Raw genomic sequence first — 14,345 nt, forward strand, 5'->3', positions numbered from 1 at the left:
CGTGACATAGCATAACAAGTTCTCATTGATGTTAAATAGTAAAAGATTGGGAGGTAAAAAGAAAACGGATCAGATCCACTTCTAATACCTTTATTATTATTTTTAATAAATGTTAATAGGCAAGTTATCACAGGTTTCTCTCTAAAAGCATCCAACAAATCCCAGAAGATTTCTCTCTTCATTATGTCAAGAGATTACACACTGAGACATTGTTGATGCAAAATTTCATGAAGGGGCTTGTCATCACAGAATCTCACGTTCATCGTCACGGCTGTTACGCATTTAACATGGATGGGTCGGAGCTGATACAAGTTCAGGATACCTTCATTTTAGAATCAGGTAAAACTAATTTTAATTTGCTATAAAAACAAAAACGTGAACCTAAATTAATCTCGATTATAATTTTACATCAAAACATGTCACAACAATGAAATTAAATTATAGAACTTTACCGAACAGTTACACACTCATCTTGAACACACCCTTCTAAGAGATAACAGCAATTTTCTTGGTATGCTAACACTGGATTCAACTCTTCTAGAATACATAAAAAGAAGGTAATTATGCTCCTTAAAACCACTATTCATCTGTAAAATGAAGGTGACATTCAAATGGCCAAAGATAGGTCGACATTAACTTTGTTTGAAACATTAGAAGAAGTAGAACATCCCATGTAGTTGTTGTTGTTGTTGTTAAACTTAGGGCATAATGAAAAGGCCTCACTGATCTCGCTGACTGAAGAAGCATTACTTCTCTGAGAAGAAGGATATGGCTGAGGCAATGAGATGGACAGTGACAACTCACAGCCTCCCATGTCTTCATCCTCTGCTTGTACCCTACAACTCTTCTCAACTTCATTCAAAGGCTGTTTCTCATTTAAGTAGGCAACCTGTCCAACATAGTGAGAAAGGAACACAGCACCCATCAGAAAGTGACAAGGCCATTTTTTTTTTTTTCATTCATTCTGCAGAAACTTATTCACGTGGACTTTGTAACCAAAATGGGTCTAACATGTTTTTGTTATATGCACAAACTATGGACAAAGAGGGCAATATTAAGGGAACAAAGCACATGGGTAAGTATCAAAGAGACTAATTCTCCACGGCATTTAGTAAGGAACAGTTGAAGATGATTATCTCTGAGTATGTAGAAAGTATAAGAGTTAACTTTGATGATTTGAATTGATATTTTTCACAAGGAGGCTGTCATTTTCAGTTTATGTTTGTAGGGTAAGCGGGTCCTGTTACCAAGAAATTTGGTTTTGAGATTTTTTTTTTTAAATCTAAAACAAGAACTTTAGTTGAAAAGCCATAACCAATTTTACAATCCACTTGAAGGTGTATAATTAATGTTGAAGAAGGACAGATGAAGTACAAAAGGATAGATAGATTGTGTCTACAATAAGAGTACCTGGAGGAAATCTGATGGTTGGGTTGGTAGCATGGGAAGAAAGGTTGTGGAAAGGGATTGAGTCTGAAATATTGAAGCAGCACAAATCTTCTTTATTCCCTTCTGCTCAGCCATGCTCTGCAGGTAATCATAAAAAGTAGTGTATGGATTTGGGAGTACTGCTTCACATATTCTTTGGCTGCATTGTGGGAATCCTGATGAGAGAAAACTTGTCTTCTCGATTCTAGCTCTGTGGAGAATCCAAACGTTAATTACTTCATATTTTTCTTTTTCTTTTCTTGCTTAAAAGTAAAAGTTGCCTCAGAAAAGTCAGAGATCAAGCAAAGACCAACCACTTTTGTTTTGTTACTTTACTTATGTTGTACCACTTTTTAGTCCTTTGAAAAGTTTGAAATTATTTCAATAAGCAAAGAACCCAGAGTTTTTTAATTATTAGAGTAAAAAAAAAAAGTTACATATTCTTGACTAATCATACATCTTTTTTAGTGTACTTTCTAAATAATAAGTATAAAATAATGAGATTTTTGTATACATGTTGATCTGTGATTGAAAAATTGTATAAAGTTGTTGTATTGTTTATTTGAAACATGAAGTTAAGCTGACCTTTTAAGGGAGAAATCACTGCAGCTGGGTTGGGAATCAGATTCTTTTCCAATGGATTTGAAGCAATAGTGGAAACCAACATCACCCACTTCATCATCACGTTGTTTTCTATGTTGGGTGGAAGTCTTGTCTGTCACAGATAACCATCGATAACCATCAGACAAGGAATTAAAAGTAGAATAACATTTAGTGAAAACATTCAACACTTTGAAACAAAATATCGTTAGTTAGAGTGAAACTGCATGTAGCCTTTTTCTTCTTTTAAGATTCTGGGATTTCAACTATATGCATGAAAAACAAAAACAAAAATGTTTCATGTACCGTTCCCTTTGATTGGCGGAGAGGATGGAATGAAGATGGAGGGAAAGAGAATTATTTTGGGTTGTTTATACGGGTAAAAAAGTTTAAAAATAAATATTTTAAAAATTTTCTAAGAAAATATAATATACCGATTAACTCTAATGAATTATGAGTTGTTTATACAAGATATTATAATAATTTTTTTACCGCAAGACATGTTTGTTAGTAAAGCTGGTTCACTCGTATCATTATTGAAAAATTGTTAGGAAGATACACTCGGAAAATTTAAAATTTTTCAAAACGATAGACTCGAGAGGTTTATCACTAATAAGTAAAAAAATTACTCATACAAAATCTACCATTATTTTCAACATAACATTCCATGTTTGCGAGTTTTATTTTACTCATATGTCACTTTATTTCTATTCAATACAAAATTTTTAACTTATATTTGAATTCTTAATATATATATATATAATAAAGATAAAAGAAATAATGAGTATTATATTATAAAAATTACTTTTATTATGTTTATATCCCACTAAATAACTAATATTAAAATTTTTATCAATTTTTCTTTAATTTTTTATATTAAAGATTTCCCAAAAAAAAAAAGTGATGGCTATTAGATTTCTTTATACAAAAGTAGTTATTTAGAAAGTTGATGAATAGTTACACTAAAATAATATGATTGGAGGAAGAATGAAAAGTTTAGAGATGGGTGAAACTAAAGCAGCAATGGGATTTGCACACAGAGGTAATTAATTAATGAAGGTATATTAAATGTTGAAAGCAGAAAAGTCGTGGGTTTCATAAAAATACCATTATAAGATGGTAAAAGCAGAATGGTTTATGATTCTCCTTTGTCTATTGTGGCATCAACTATAGACACGAAAAGGACTACTTAATGAGCAACATTGGTGTTGAGAATTTGCTAAACTCATGCATGGAGGCTAGCTTTTTGCTCTGCTTTTCAACCACAAACTATTAACCAATAAGAGAAACAACCATCGATAGAGTGAGTCTATACCTGCATGCTTTAAATGCAGAAAGCATCTACATTATTCAATGTACGACATGCAGATCATCAATATTAATCCTGTTCACCAATCAATGCTTCAACCAAGCTATTCATTTCACTTTAACTAATATTTTTTCTCAATAAAATTAAGGAAAAACTCATCTTGGTTATAAAGAAAAAATAAAAGAAATTTTGAAGTGGGTTTCTTCTTCTTATTATACTGAAAAAATGGGAAATGTTTCCTTTTCTCTTTCTTTTGTACAGTGTTAACCATAAAAGGGAAACGTAAGGGGCACAGCGTAAAATTGCAAGATGTCAAAAATCCATTTTTAAATAATGGATCACTTTATAAACCAGGAGATGAAGAACTCATCCTAGCTACTTTATAAATAAGAACACTTAAGGTAAACAAAATTCAAAAATGATTCTTTGACACTGTTCATTTCTTTTACTTTCATTTTACAACCCCTTTTGATAAAAATAAAAATAAAATAGGGTGTCTAACATATCACTTTATATTTTTTTTACCCTGTTTCTCCACTATTTTATGATAAAAAAGTTTTTTTTTTTTTTACCAAAAGCGGGTAAAAGTGGGTAAGAGACTTCTCTCTCTTCCATCGATCTGATGAGTCCATTTTCTTTTATGTAAACCATAAAAAGGAATGCTATGGAGACACTTTCTATCATTATCAGAATGTCTTCTCTATTTGAGAATATACAAAACTTTATGTTAGTTTAGTTAAATATGCAGGTGTTATTTTTCAATTGGCAAGTCCTATTTCAAGCTGGTATGTGACCACATAAATTTGGATCACCAAAACAAGTATATATACGTTGATAACTCATGTAAAATATGCAACATAAAAGGTAATATTTTAGAGTAATGAAAGAATGATTGATGCCCATATTAACATAATTACCATATATAAAACCTTAACTTTTCTTAATGTACATATTCTCATTATTATATTTCAAAATCCGTAGATAAACATGACTTTATGAACACAAAGCATAGGCAGATGAGGGTAGCAGAAAGTATTGAAGAGCAATAGTGTTTTTCAGTAAAGAAAGGTCAAATGAACAACGTATTGGTACCTTGTCTGCAGGAATCACCTTTCATGCTTCTGTACATCTGGTTATTTTTGAAAAAGAGGAATAAAGAAGCACAAATTAATGTATGAAATTGCCAATTTTGTGTTAATTAAGCAGATTAAAACCAACCTGCAGATGGCTCTTGACATGTGAAATTGTGAGCCCTTTAACATCCATCAATTGAAGAACAAGCTTAGGAGTTGCCTCTGCACATATGAATAAAAAAAAGCACAAAAATGGTAAATCTTTCACTACAAATTCATCATAGTATGTAGTAATGAAAATCAGACAAAGATAACGAAGAAAATAGCCAACACACATTTACTTTTTTTATCTCATTTCATTTATTTTTCTACCTCATTTTCTCATGTCATCTACAACATTTATTATTTTTGTCTGTCTTTCGATTCCCCCATTTCCTTCTACATAAAGTGAGGCTTCAATTCTGATGAAAAAGTTAACATTAACAACACATGTAATAATTAAGCTTTTTGTCCTTGTGTTTATGGGATCTAAGAAAAGCAAAGAGAGAGAGAGAGAGAGAGAGAGAGAGAGAGAGAGAGAGAAACTATGAACAAAAGCATAGAAAATTTGTAGTTTGGTGAAAACAATGTACTCACTGTGATGACCTCCGAGAGTTTCAATGGCATAAACAAAGCAACGATGAAGTTCAGGGGTCCATCTTAAACGAGGGACTTTTGATCTTATATACTGTCTCACTACACCTTCTCTTCCACAACTACCCATTTTGTGTTCTCCTCAAAGAGCTTCACTTTCCAGTTGTGAAACCAAACACCCCTATTACCATTCGTGCTCCACAACTTGAAGGTCCTTATATAAGAAGAAGAAGAAGAGAGGATTAAGAAAAAAGCATGCCATGCATGCAGCTTTTCTCCTTAGGAAAAGAGAAAAAAAATGAGGAAGAGAACACAGAATCATCATAGTGAAAGGGGAAAATATCGAGAGAAAAGGACATGACAGGGGAAGAAGTCCTGCAAATTCCCGAACATGTCACTGATAATACCTTATGGTAGGTGCTGTTGCTGCTTCCAGCGTGTACGCAGCTAGCGAAATGACAAAAAGGAAAAACGAAAGAGTAAAAAATCAAAGAAACGAAACCAAAAAATAATCACGAGGAGGCTTCTGAACTCTGATATATGTTGTTTTGCTTGCTCATACGAAATGATTATGCCTAGTTATGCCAATATATATATAGTGTCTCGTGTGTTGCCAAACTTTGACCTTTGTCTCTCTTTCTAGTTTCCTTTTTACGCACTCTCTCTCTCTCTCTCTCTCTCTCTCTCTCTCTCTAGATAGACCAGTAATAGTAATATATGCGACAACATCGTCATAATCACTTGGGGGGAATACATGGATGCCATCAAATTACTTTTCAGGTTTTTGTTTTCTTCTCTTCTCATCACAACTGTTTCATTGATGCGTAAACACGATAATGTTATTCATATAAACAATTTTCTTTATTGTTTAGTGACAAGTTATCGTACTAACAACTGAAACTAAAACTAGATTTGGTATCTTTAAGAAAAGTTTCGATTTTGAAAGTCATGACTGAAAATTATAATTGAAAAAAAAGACTATCAAAAAAATATTAATCATATTCTTCAATTACGAATTATTATCAACATTATTTTCTTAATTATTATTATCAATCTATCAAAATATTATTTTTTACTGACTAACATCACAAAATTTTACATTATATGATCATGCACTAAAATTAAAATATTTTTGTATAACACTTATTTTTCTTAAATTTAAGTTAGAAGGAATCTAATTTATTTACTTTTTATCCTTTTCAAAAATAATTCTTTAGTTTATATTTTCTTTAATTATTTATTGGAGTCTACTTTTAATAAAGATGTAAAAAAGTTTGTACTTATCAAAGAAATGAAAAAGCTCTATATACTACATATAAAGTAGCTATTATAAAAATAAATCGTCTTTTCGATGATTAATGATTAATGATTATTATTATTATTATTATTATTATTATTATTATTATTATATATATATATATATATATATATATATATATATATATATATATATATATATATATATATATTGATATTGTTAATACCTTGTGCTTTTTATGTAAAATAAAAAATAAAATGTGCACTTGCCATATGTCTCAGGTTGTGAGAAGTAATCATGAATAGATATTGTAATATTACCGATTTTTACAATAACTATATCAGAAACTATGTTTAAATTGTTTGGTTTTTGATTCAAAATACAATTTTTTACTAATATTTGTTAAATTAGACTTTTATGTACTGGCCTAATTGGTTATATCTAAAACAAAAATAGATATAAGAGAAGAACATAACAAGATAAGATGAATTTAGAAATTTCTTTCATAAATTAAAAATATTAAATATTTCACTTATACAAAATGTATACTTTTATTTTTGTTTAACTTATCTACAAAAATCTCAGTTTTAGAGACAAAAAATAATTGGTTATAATGACTAATTTATATTCTAATTTATAAACTAAAAAATTTTTATCTTTAAATTAGTCTAAATTATGAATAAAAATTTATAATTTATTAGTGAATTAGACTTTAAATTTGTCACTAACATTACTTAAAAAGGTTTTGGCTACTCAAAGAATTAGTGTCTAAGTTGATCTCTATTTAGTGACTAATTTAGTGACTAATTTAGTCATTAATTTCTTTCTACTCAAAATCTTAGTAGTTAATTTTAGTGATCCCTAATTCCCAAAATAATTATAATTTCTTATTCATAATAGAAAATATACCAATACATTTTGGTTTATAAATTGATATTTAAATTAGTTACTACAGTGACCAATTATTTTTTGTGTTTAAAATTGGTTGCTATTTAAGGATTTTATTTTAGTATGTATCTAACTTTTTTTCTCTTTGTCTAGTTCATTGTCTTCTTAATTTATTTGTGGGTTTTGATGTATTCTCATTTCCTATATCTAGATCTATAAATAAATATTTCGTTATAGAATTAAATATGTTTTTAATTTTTAAACTTTGGCACAAAATTAAAATTCGTTTATATTTTAAAATTTGATACAATTTCGTCGAACTTTACAAATGAATAGATATAATCCTATCAATTTAGAGTTAAAAGTTTTGGATGTCAAATAACATTTCAAGTTGGCGTTTGAACTGTTTACACGATTTAACACGTTCGAACTCAATTTTATTTGGAATCAATTTTTTTTAATTCAATTATATCAAAAGGAGCGTATAATTTATTTTAAAATTTAATGACTAAAATATAATCAAAGTTTAAAATAAAAACAATTTTCACTTTCACATTCAAATTTAGAAACTAAATATATATATATATATATATATATATATATATATATATATACACACACGTTCTAATTGTTAATGATCATACAAATTTTGCGGTTACCACGAAATTCTTTTCTGTTAAAGAATATAACAGTTTCATTTTTTTTTCTTTCTCATGGTAGATTATGGGAACAAATGTGATATAATATAATTGAAATGGTAAAAAAATGAATTAGATATTATAAAAAACAAATATAATACATATAATCATGATGTTTGTGCCCTAAAAAAGGCTAAACACTAAAATTTCACATGCATATTCTGGCTAGACAGTTACAAGACCTAGGTAGAATACCTATCTTGTCACTGAAGAAAAAGAAAATAAGGTGACACTTTAGATGCATATTGAAGGTATCAATGGCTACAACATGGAAAAGAATATTGTATGCCAACACAAGAGGATTATTCTGTTTATTAGCCTACTTCTCTCAATCTTATTAAAAAATAATATGAATTCATTATCTTCTCTTCTTAGGAATAGGAATAAGCCTCCCAAAGATATATATATATATATATATATATATATATATATATATATATATATATATATATATATACTTTTGTTAGTTTTAAATTATATATTTGTACCTGTAGAGTGTTTTTTTCTTGTATGCTTATAAAATATATGTGACACTCTGGAAAGGTAGTACAGCAGGAATAATAGCAATAAGACTCTAATACGAAAAGAAGAGCCATATATATAACAATAGAAGAATATATGCAGGGTATTTTTTTTTTTCTGAGACTTTATTGAGGGCAGACTGCAAAAGATGGAGCTACTTCTGCATAACCCAATTGTTATGCAGAATTTAAAAATTGAATCAACAAAACACATGGGCAACAAAATTTTGCAAATTCTGGTCCAGATCATGAGTTGTATAGATTTTATAGACTTCAAAAATGTGATTAAATAATTTTTTTAATTTTCTTTTATTAAAATGATAGAATATCGATAAATTATAAAAGATTACGTTCAAACACAAATGAGGATCAAACATAAATACGAATGTTTATATGTTATTTACCCGTAAATATTTATTACTTATTAAATATTCATTTAAAAAATACGTGAACTCTTAGATATTTTTAATTAAATTTAGCTAAATTAAAATTTAATTTTAATTTTTTGTAAATAATAAAAATTCACGTATGTACAGTATTATTTACACAAATATTAAATTTTTTGATATGAATTAAACATAGATACTCTTTGAAGTATATTCGCTTACTAGTTATATGAGGATATCCACTAATATAAATAATTTTGTCATCCTAAAGACAGAGGATACTTTTCAATAGTTTATTATTAACACGATGGAAAATTAATTAATTACAAAAAAATATTGTTTCTCTTCCTCTTAAATCAAGCTTTCAATACTTTTTATTTATTTATTTTTCCTTCTTAGCTCACCAACTTCTGCTCTTCATTTGTTTATTCCTTTCTTGAACACATTTTTTTCTTTCGGTTAAAATTTAGAGAACATTACGAAATTTTGTATGCATTGCATTGTTTTTACATGAAACTTGAGTTTTGTATATCAGAGGAAATTGCAATCAACAGTAATAATACTTAAAAAATGTATTATCATCTCTTACCCCTGTCTAAACTATGTCAGAGACTAGTGCTTTGACAAACTTTTTAGGGTTCAATTTAGCATAAACAGAAAAGTATTATAGATATAAATATTGTTTATTACCAAAGGACAATCACAAGTACCGTGTGTTGCAGACCAAAAGGATTAATTACAGAACCACTTTACAAAGTTACCATAAGAGTACATTTTTACACTAGTCAGTAGATAAGAATTTTTAAGAGAAATTTTTTAAAAGTCAAATTAATTATTTTATAAGTCAAATTTATTTTATAAATAAATTAATTTTTTTTTAAAATCAAGTTATACATAGACTAATTTTAATTTATAAAAATAATAATAATTTTTTTCTATAAAATTTTACATAAAAAATCTTATACATGATCCTACCATCTAATATTTTCAAACTATATTAATTTATTCTTTAGCTATACATTGACATTTTTGTGCAATTTCACTCATTTCATATGAACACTAAGCATATAACTATTTAGTTATAGTAGTTTAAATAATTGGATAAACACTTTCTTTACCCAAGGTCTTCTGAATACCAAAGACACTAAATTTTTTTTTTTATTTTGACATTTATGCTCAGATGCATTTTCTCCATATTTGAGGAAAAATAGCATGCAAGACGAGATTATAAATTAAAATAATTAAACTAATCTTTTTTTATATATTTTTAAGTTCATGATTTTTTTTTTCTCATTTTGTACATGTATTTTTAACTCTTTATACAATTAAAAAACTTATATTTTTTTTTTCTTTTTGTTTTTTATGTAAAAAAATTTAAATTATATATTTTTTCATTATTTCTCTGGTTTACTTCTTTTCTTCTATGCGTACACTTCTCTAATCTCATACTCCTGGAAAGATTAAACTTTTACTTCTATCAAAGTCAAACAAGGAAAATAAAATTTGATGAATTCATTATCATGTGTTTTCTTAAAAATGAGAAGGAAATATCAATTAAAAATCAAATTATTCTTATTTTTTTATAATATTTTATTATATTAAAAATAGTATTTATCATGTCAATGTACTTTTTTTTTACTTTGTATACAACTGAAAAACATAAAAACTTTTATTTTTTATATTCCTACATATTTGTCTTCTTTAAAATTATTACACCAACACCCTTGTATAGTACACTAACTTAAGTTAGAATAATTTAATGAAACTTTTTACTTTTGCATGAGGTTCATCAACTCAACAGGTTACTTTTTTCCTAAACATAATTTGATGGACAAAAAACACAAACATATATAGTATAACATTGTGACAAGGATTCAAATAAATTCATCCAAGTATTCACATGGTGTCTGTCTTTCTATTTATTTATATGATAGATGTGAGGCAGTTGACCATTGGATTGTGAAGAAAAGAAGGAAGAAGGAAGAAAGAAGAAAAAAAGAAAGAAGAAAGAAGAGGAAGGTAGGTTATGAGAATGAATTGTTGTTAGGGTGACAGAGTGCAGAGGTGTGGGGCTAGAAGGCAAAAGGAATGGAGAGAAGGCACAGCTTCTCAAGATTTTCTGATAATGTCAGTCTTAAAGAGAGGGAATGATGGAAATTCCTGTGCACATGGCATGATGCTGTGTGAAACAGTCCAAACCCACATTAAATTTAATACCATCATTACCACTGTTCTCCTATGTCTCTGCATAATTTAATACCCTTCCACTTTGTAATCTTTTCATCACAAACTTCACTTTTTCTCTTTGATTATTACACGAGCTAAATAACACTCGTCAACACTGAAAAGTGTGAAGATGGGACCAGTTCCCGCTGAAGCCAAATTGCAATGTGCAGTGTCTCGGCAACTGTGTTTCACCTTTCTTTCTCCATCTTTTCTTCACAATATTTCATTAACTACTTAGTTTTTCTTCATCTTAATCAAAGTACGCATGGAAAGGTTTTTGGACTTTTTATTACTTATTGCTTCACATGTACACCATTCCAGGATAATCTAGGTCAAATTTACAGAGAGTGATTTTCCAGTTCAAATCTTTATAACGGATTTTCGTTTGTACTTTTCTTTTGGTTAAAAATTATATACTTTTCTAATTTATAAAAAATTAAATTAGATTCGTAATTTTTATCTCATTTAATTTAGTTTTTTAATTTTTTTAAAATGCTAAATTAAGTTTTTTCATTACATTGATGTTAGATTTTTTTTTTAAATTCATACATTAAATCACTTCATTCTATCTTAAAAGTCTAAATATTTAAATTAAATTTTTTATAAGTAGAGTGTTTGATGCATAAATTATTAAAAAAAGTTTAACATCAACTTAAAAAAAAAACTTAATTAATCCAAATAAAAATTAAAAATTTAATTAAATTTTTTATGAAAATAAGATGATCAAATTAGGATTTTATCTTTGATTTTTTTTTTTATTTACTCACATAGCACATTGTATATTAAATCTAAAATATAAGAAAATAATGACCTCTGAAAAAGATCCAAATACCCCAACTTAAACGAGTGACACCTGTCCAATTTCTAGATTTTTTGGTAACTTTCTCTTCTGGATATTACTTAAACACCCATTTCTAAGTTTTTGACACGTGTCATTTTCTTTGGTTTTTTCGTCCTTGAAGGTTTAATTGTTGGGCTTTAACACGCGACCCAAAACTAAATCTTTTCAACTTCTCTCCAGAAGCTTCAGCACCATTCACACACTCATCTACCACTCTGCCACACTGCTTTTCTCCGTTCTCTTTCCTCTACTCTTTCTTCCTCACACTCTCAACTTCTCTTTGAAGCTTCTTCTTCCTTTCCACTGCCAAGTTAAGTGTTTGATTCTCTAACTATTACCAACGTAACCCAACACAGATGTGTATGAAGGTATTTTTGTTGTTGTTTCGATTTCATCTTATAAACATTTTTTTTTTGTTTTCAAGGTGTTTTGAAACGTATTTTTGGCTATCAAAATGTAATAACTTTCGATTTTTTTTTGTTCTTCTTTTTTCATATGCATTGTTACCCGTGTTGTTGTTTGAAGGTGTTTTTTGTTGTTTTAGTTTCGTTTTGGTAAGCGTTTTTTGGTTTTTCAGGTGTTGTAGACCTATTATTAGGTGAAGAAAAGGTAATAACTTTCGAGTGTTTTTTAGTTTCTTCTTCATTTTGCATATGTACTGTTGCCTGTATTGTTGTTTGAATGTATTTTTTGTGCGTTTCTATTTCGTTTTGATAAACCTTTTTTTTTTGTTTTTTAGGTTCTCAACTTTTCTCCAGAAGCTTCAACACCGCTCACACACTCACCTACTACTCTGCCACACTATTTTTCTTCGTTCTCTCTGCTCACACTCTCAACTTCTCTTTAAAGCTTCTTCTTCCTTTTCACCGCCAAGCTAAGTGTTTGCTTCTCTAACTATTACCAACGTAACCCAACACAAATGTGTAGGAAGGTATTTTTGTTGTTGTTTTGATTTCATCTTATAAACCTTTTTTTGGTTTTCCAGGTGTTTCGAAACCTATTTTTGGCTAATCAAAAGGTAATAACTTTCGATCTTTTTTTTTGTGTTCTTTTTTCATATGCGTTGTTACCCGTGTTGTTGTTTGAAGGTTTTTTTTGTTGTTTCAGTTTCGTTTTCATAAACCTTTTTTGGTTTTTCAGGAGTTTCGTAGACCTATTATTAGGTGAAGAAAAGGTAATAACTTTCGAGTGTTTTTAGTTACTTCTTCATCTTCCATATGTATTCATTTATGTGTTGTTGTTTGAATGTATTTTTTGTGTGTTTCTACTTCGTTTTCATAATTTTTTTCTTTTGGTTTTTCAGGTTCTCAACTTTTCTCCAGAAGCTTCAGCACCACTCACACACTCACCTACCACTTTGCTACACTTCTTTTCTCCGTTCTCTCTCCTCTACTCTTTCTTCCTCACACTCTCAGCTTCTCTTTGAAGCTTCTTCTTTTCCTCTGTTCTTTCATGTTTTCTTCTTCTATTAAAAAGAAGATCGAAGTTTTTGAAGATCCAAAACGAAGTTCTCAAGCAGAAGGATGAAAAATCAATATGAAGAAGTTTTATTTTTATTATTTTTCCATTTTTTGAGTTTGATTTTAATTATTTTTGTTTTGTGAGCCAACCCATCCTCCTGGTGGTGTTCCAATGGTGTTCCTCACATGTGGGTCTACGAGGTTAAACTAGGTTCTGTTGTTGGATCTGTACGTTATTCATTGAAGTTTTTTTATATGAATTTTGTGTATATATAATTTGGTTGGTTTATGTGATGATGTTATTGTTCAATAAATATTATACTTACGATGCAGATGAGGTTCTAAAACAAGTTCTGGAAACTGAATACTTTGAAATTTTTGAAAAGATGAATGACTTGCTTAGTTAAGTTTCTAACACTAGATGGTAAAGTTTCTTCAGTGAAACCTCTGCATCTTTCGGTCTCTTCAAATCAGTAGCATGGAAAACATAAATTATTATTGAAGACCATTTAATAGCATGGAAAACATAAATTACTATTTAAGACCATTTAATGCAACTAGATGGTAAAATTTCTTCAATGAAACTTCTGGATGTTTCGGTCTCTTCAAATCAGTAGCATGAGAAACATAAATTACTATTCAAGACTATTTAATAGCATGTGAAACTGAAATTATTATTCAAGACCTTTTAATAGTATGGGAAACATAAATTACTATTTAAGACCATTTAATGCAATAACTTACTCTGTCAATCAATCCTACGCTCAATGAAAACCTGCACAACTTCCTATAAAAATTTTAATTTATCACTGCATTGGAAATCTAAGTTTATCATTGTTCAAGAAACCCTACACAACTTCCAATGAAAAAAAAATTCTAATATATATATATATATGCATAACGTCTAAATAATGAATACGAAATCTGAATAAACGTTTGTATAAATTTTTGTAATTATTATTTATATTGCTCTAGATAATCATCATTGCACCACTGATCTAGATAACTGAACTGCTCCATTAAT

General features: G+C 28.6%; 1 protein-coding gene across 1 annotated transcript; it reads right to left on the reverse strand.

The window, feature by feature from the left end:
- Positions 1 to 366: 366 nt before the first annotated feature.
- Positions 367 to 5,335, reverse strand: LOC114166229 (myb family transcription factor MOF1-like). Its single transcript, XM_028050937.2, has 6 exons — positions 5,047 to 5,335; positions 4,556 to 4,632; positions 4,430 to 4,466; positions 2,014 to 2,143; positions 1,411 to 1,639; positions 367 to 889 (listed from the first exon to the last, which is right to left on the reverse strand). Exons 1-6 carry the CDS (start codon positions 5,171 to 5,173, stop codon positions 608 to 610), a joined length of 882 nt encoding a protein of 293 aa, XP_027906738.1. The 5' UTR covers positions 5,174 to 5,335; the 3' UTR covers positions 367 to 607.
- Positions 5,336 to 14,345: the final 9,010 nt, after the last annotated feature.

The sequence above is a fragment of the Vigna unguiculata genome, chromosome 2, assembly GCF_037176805.1.
Source record: "Vigna unguiculata cultivar grain cowpea cultivar isolate G323 ecotype 2 chromosome 2, ASM3717680v1, whole genome shotgun sequence".
Classification (NCBI taxonomy): domain Eukaryota; kingdom Viridiplantae; phylum Streptophyta; class Magnoliopsida; order Fabales; family Fabaceae; genus Vigna; species Vigna unguiculata.

What these genes read in the sequence shown, in the direction of transcription:
- LOC114166229 (XM_028050937.2), bottom strand. Translation starts at nt 5,173, where the DNA reads ATGGGTAGTTGTGGAAGAGAAGGTGTAGTGAGACAGTATATAAGATCA. An exon ending in AACTCTCGGAGGTCATCACA is followed by an intron (nt 4,633 to 5,046) that starts GTGAGTACATTG and finishes TCATATGTGCAG; the next exon opens with AGGCAACTCCTAAGCTTGTT. An exon ending in AACCATCAGATTTCCTCCAG is followed by an intron (nt 890 to 1,410) that starts GTACTCTTATTG and finishes TATGTTGGACAG; the next exon opens with GTTGCCTACTTAAATGAGAA.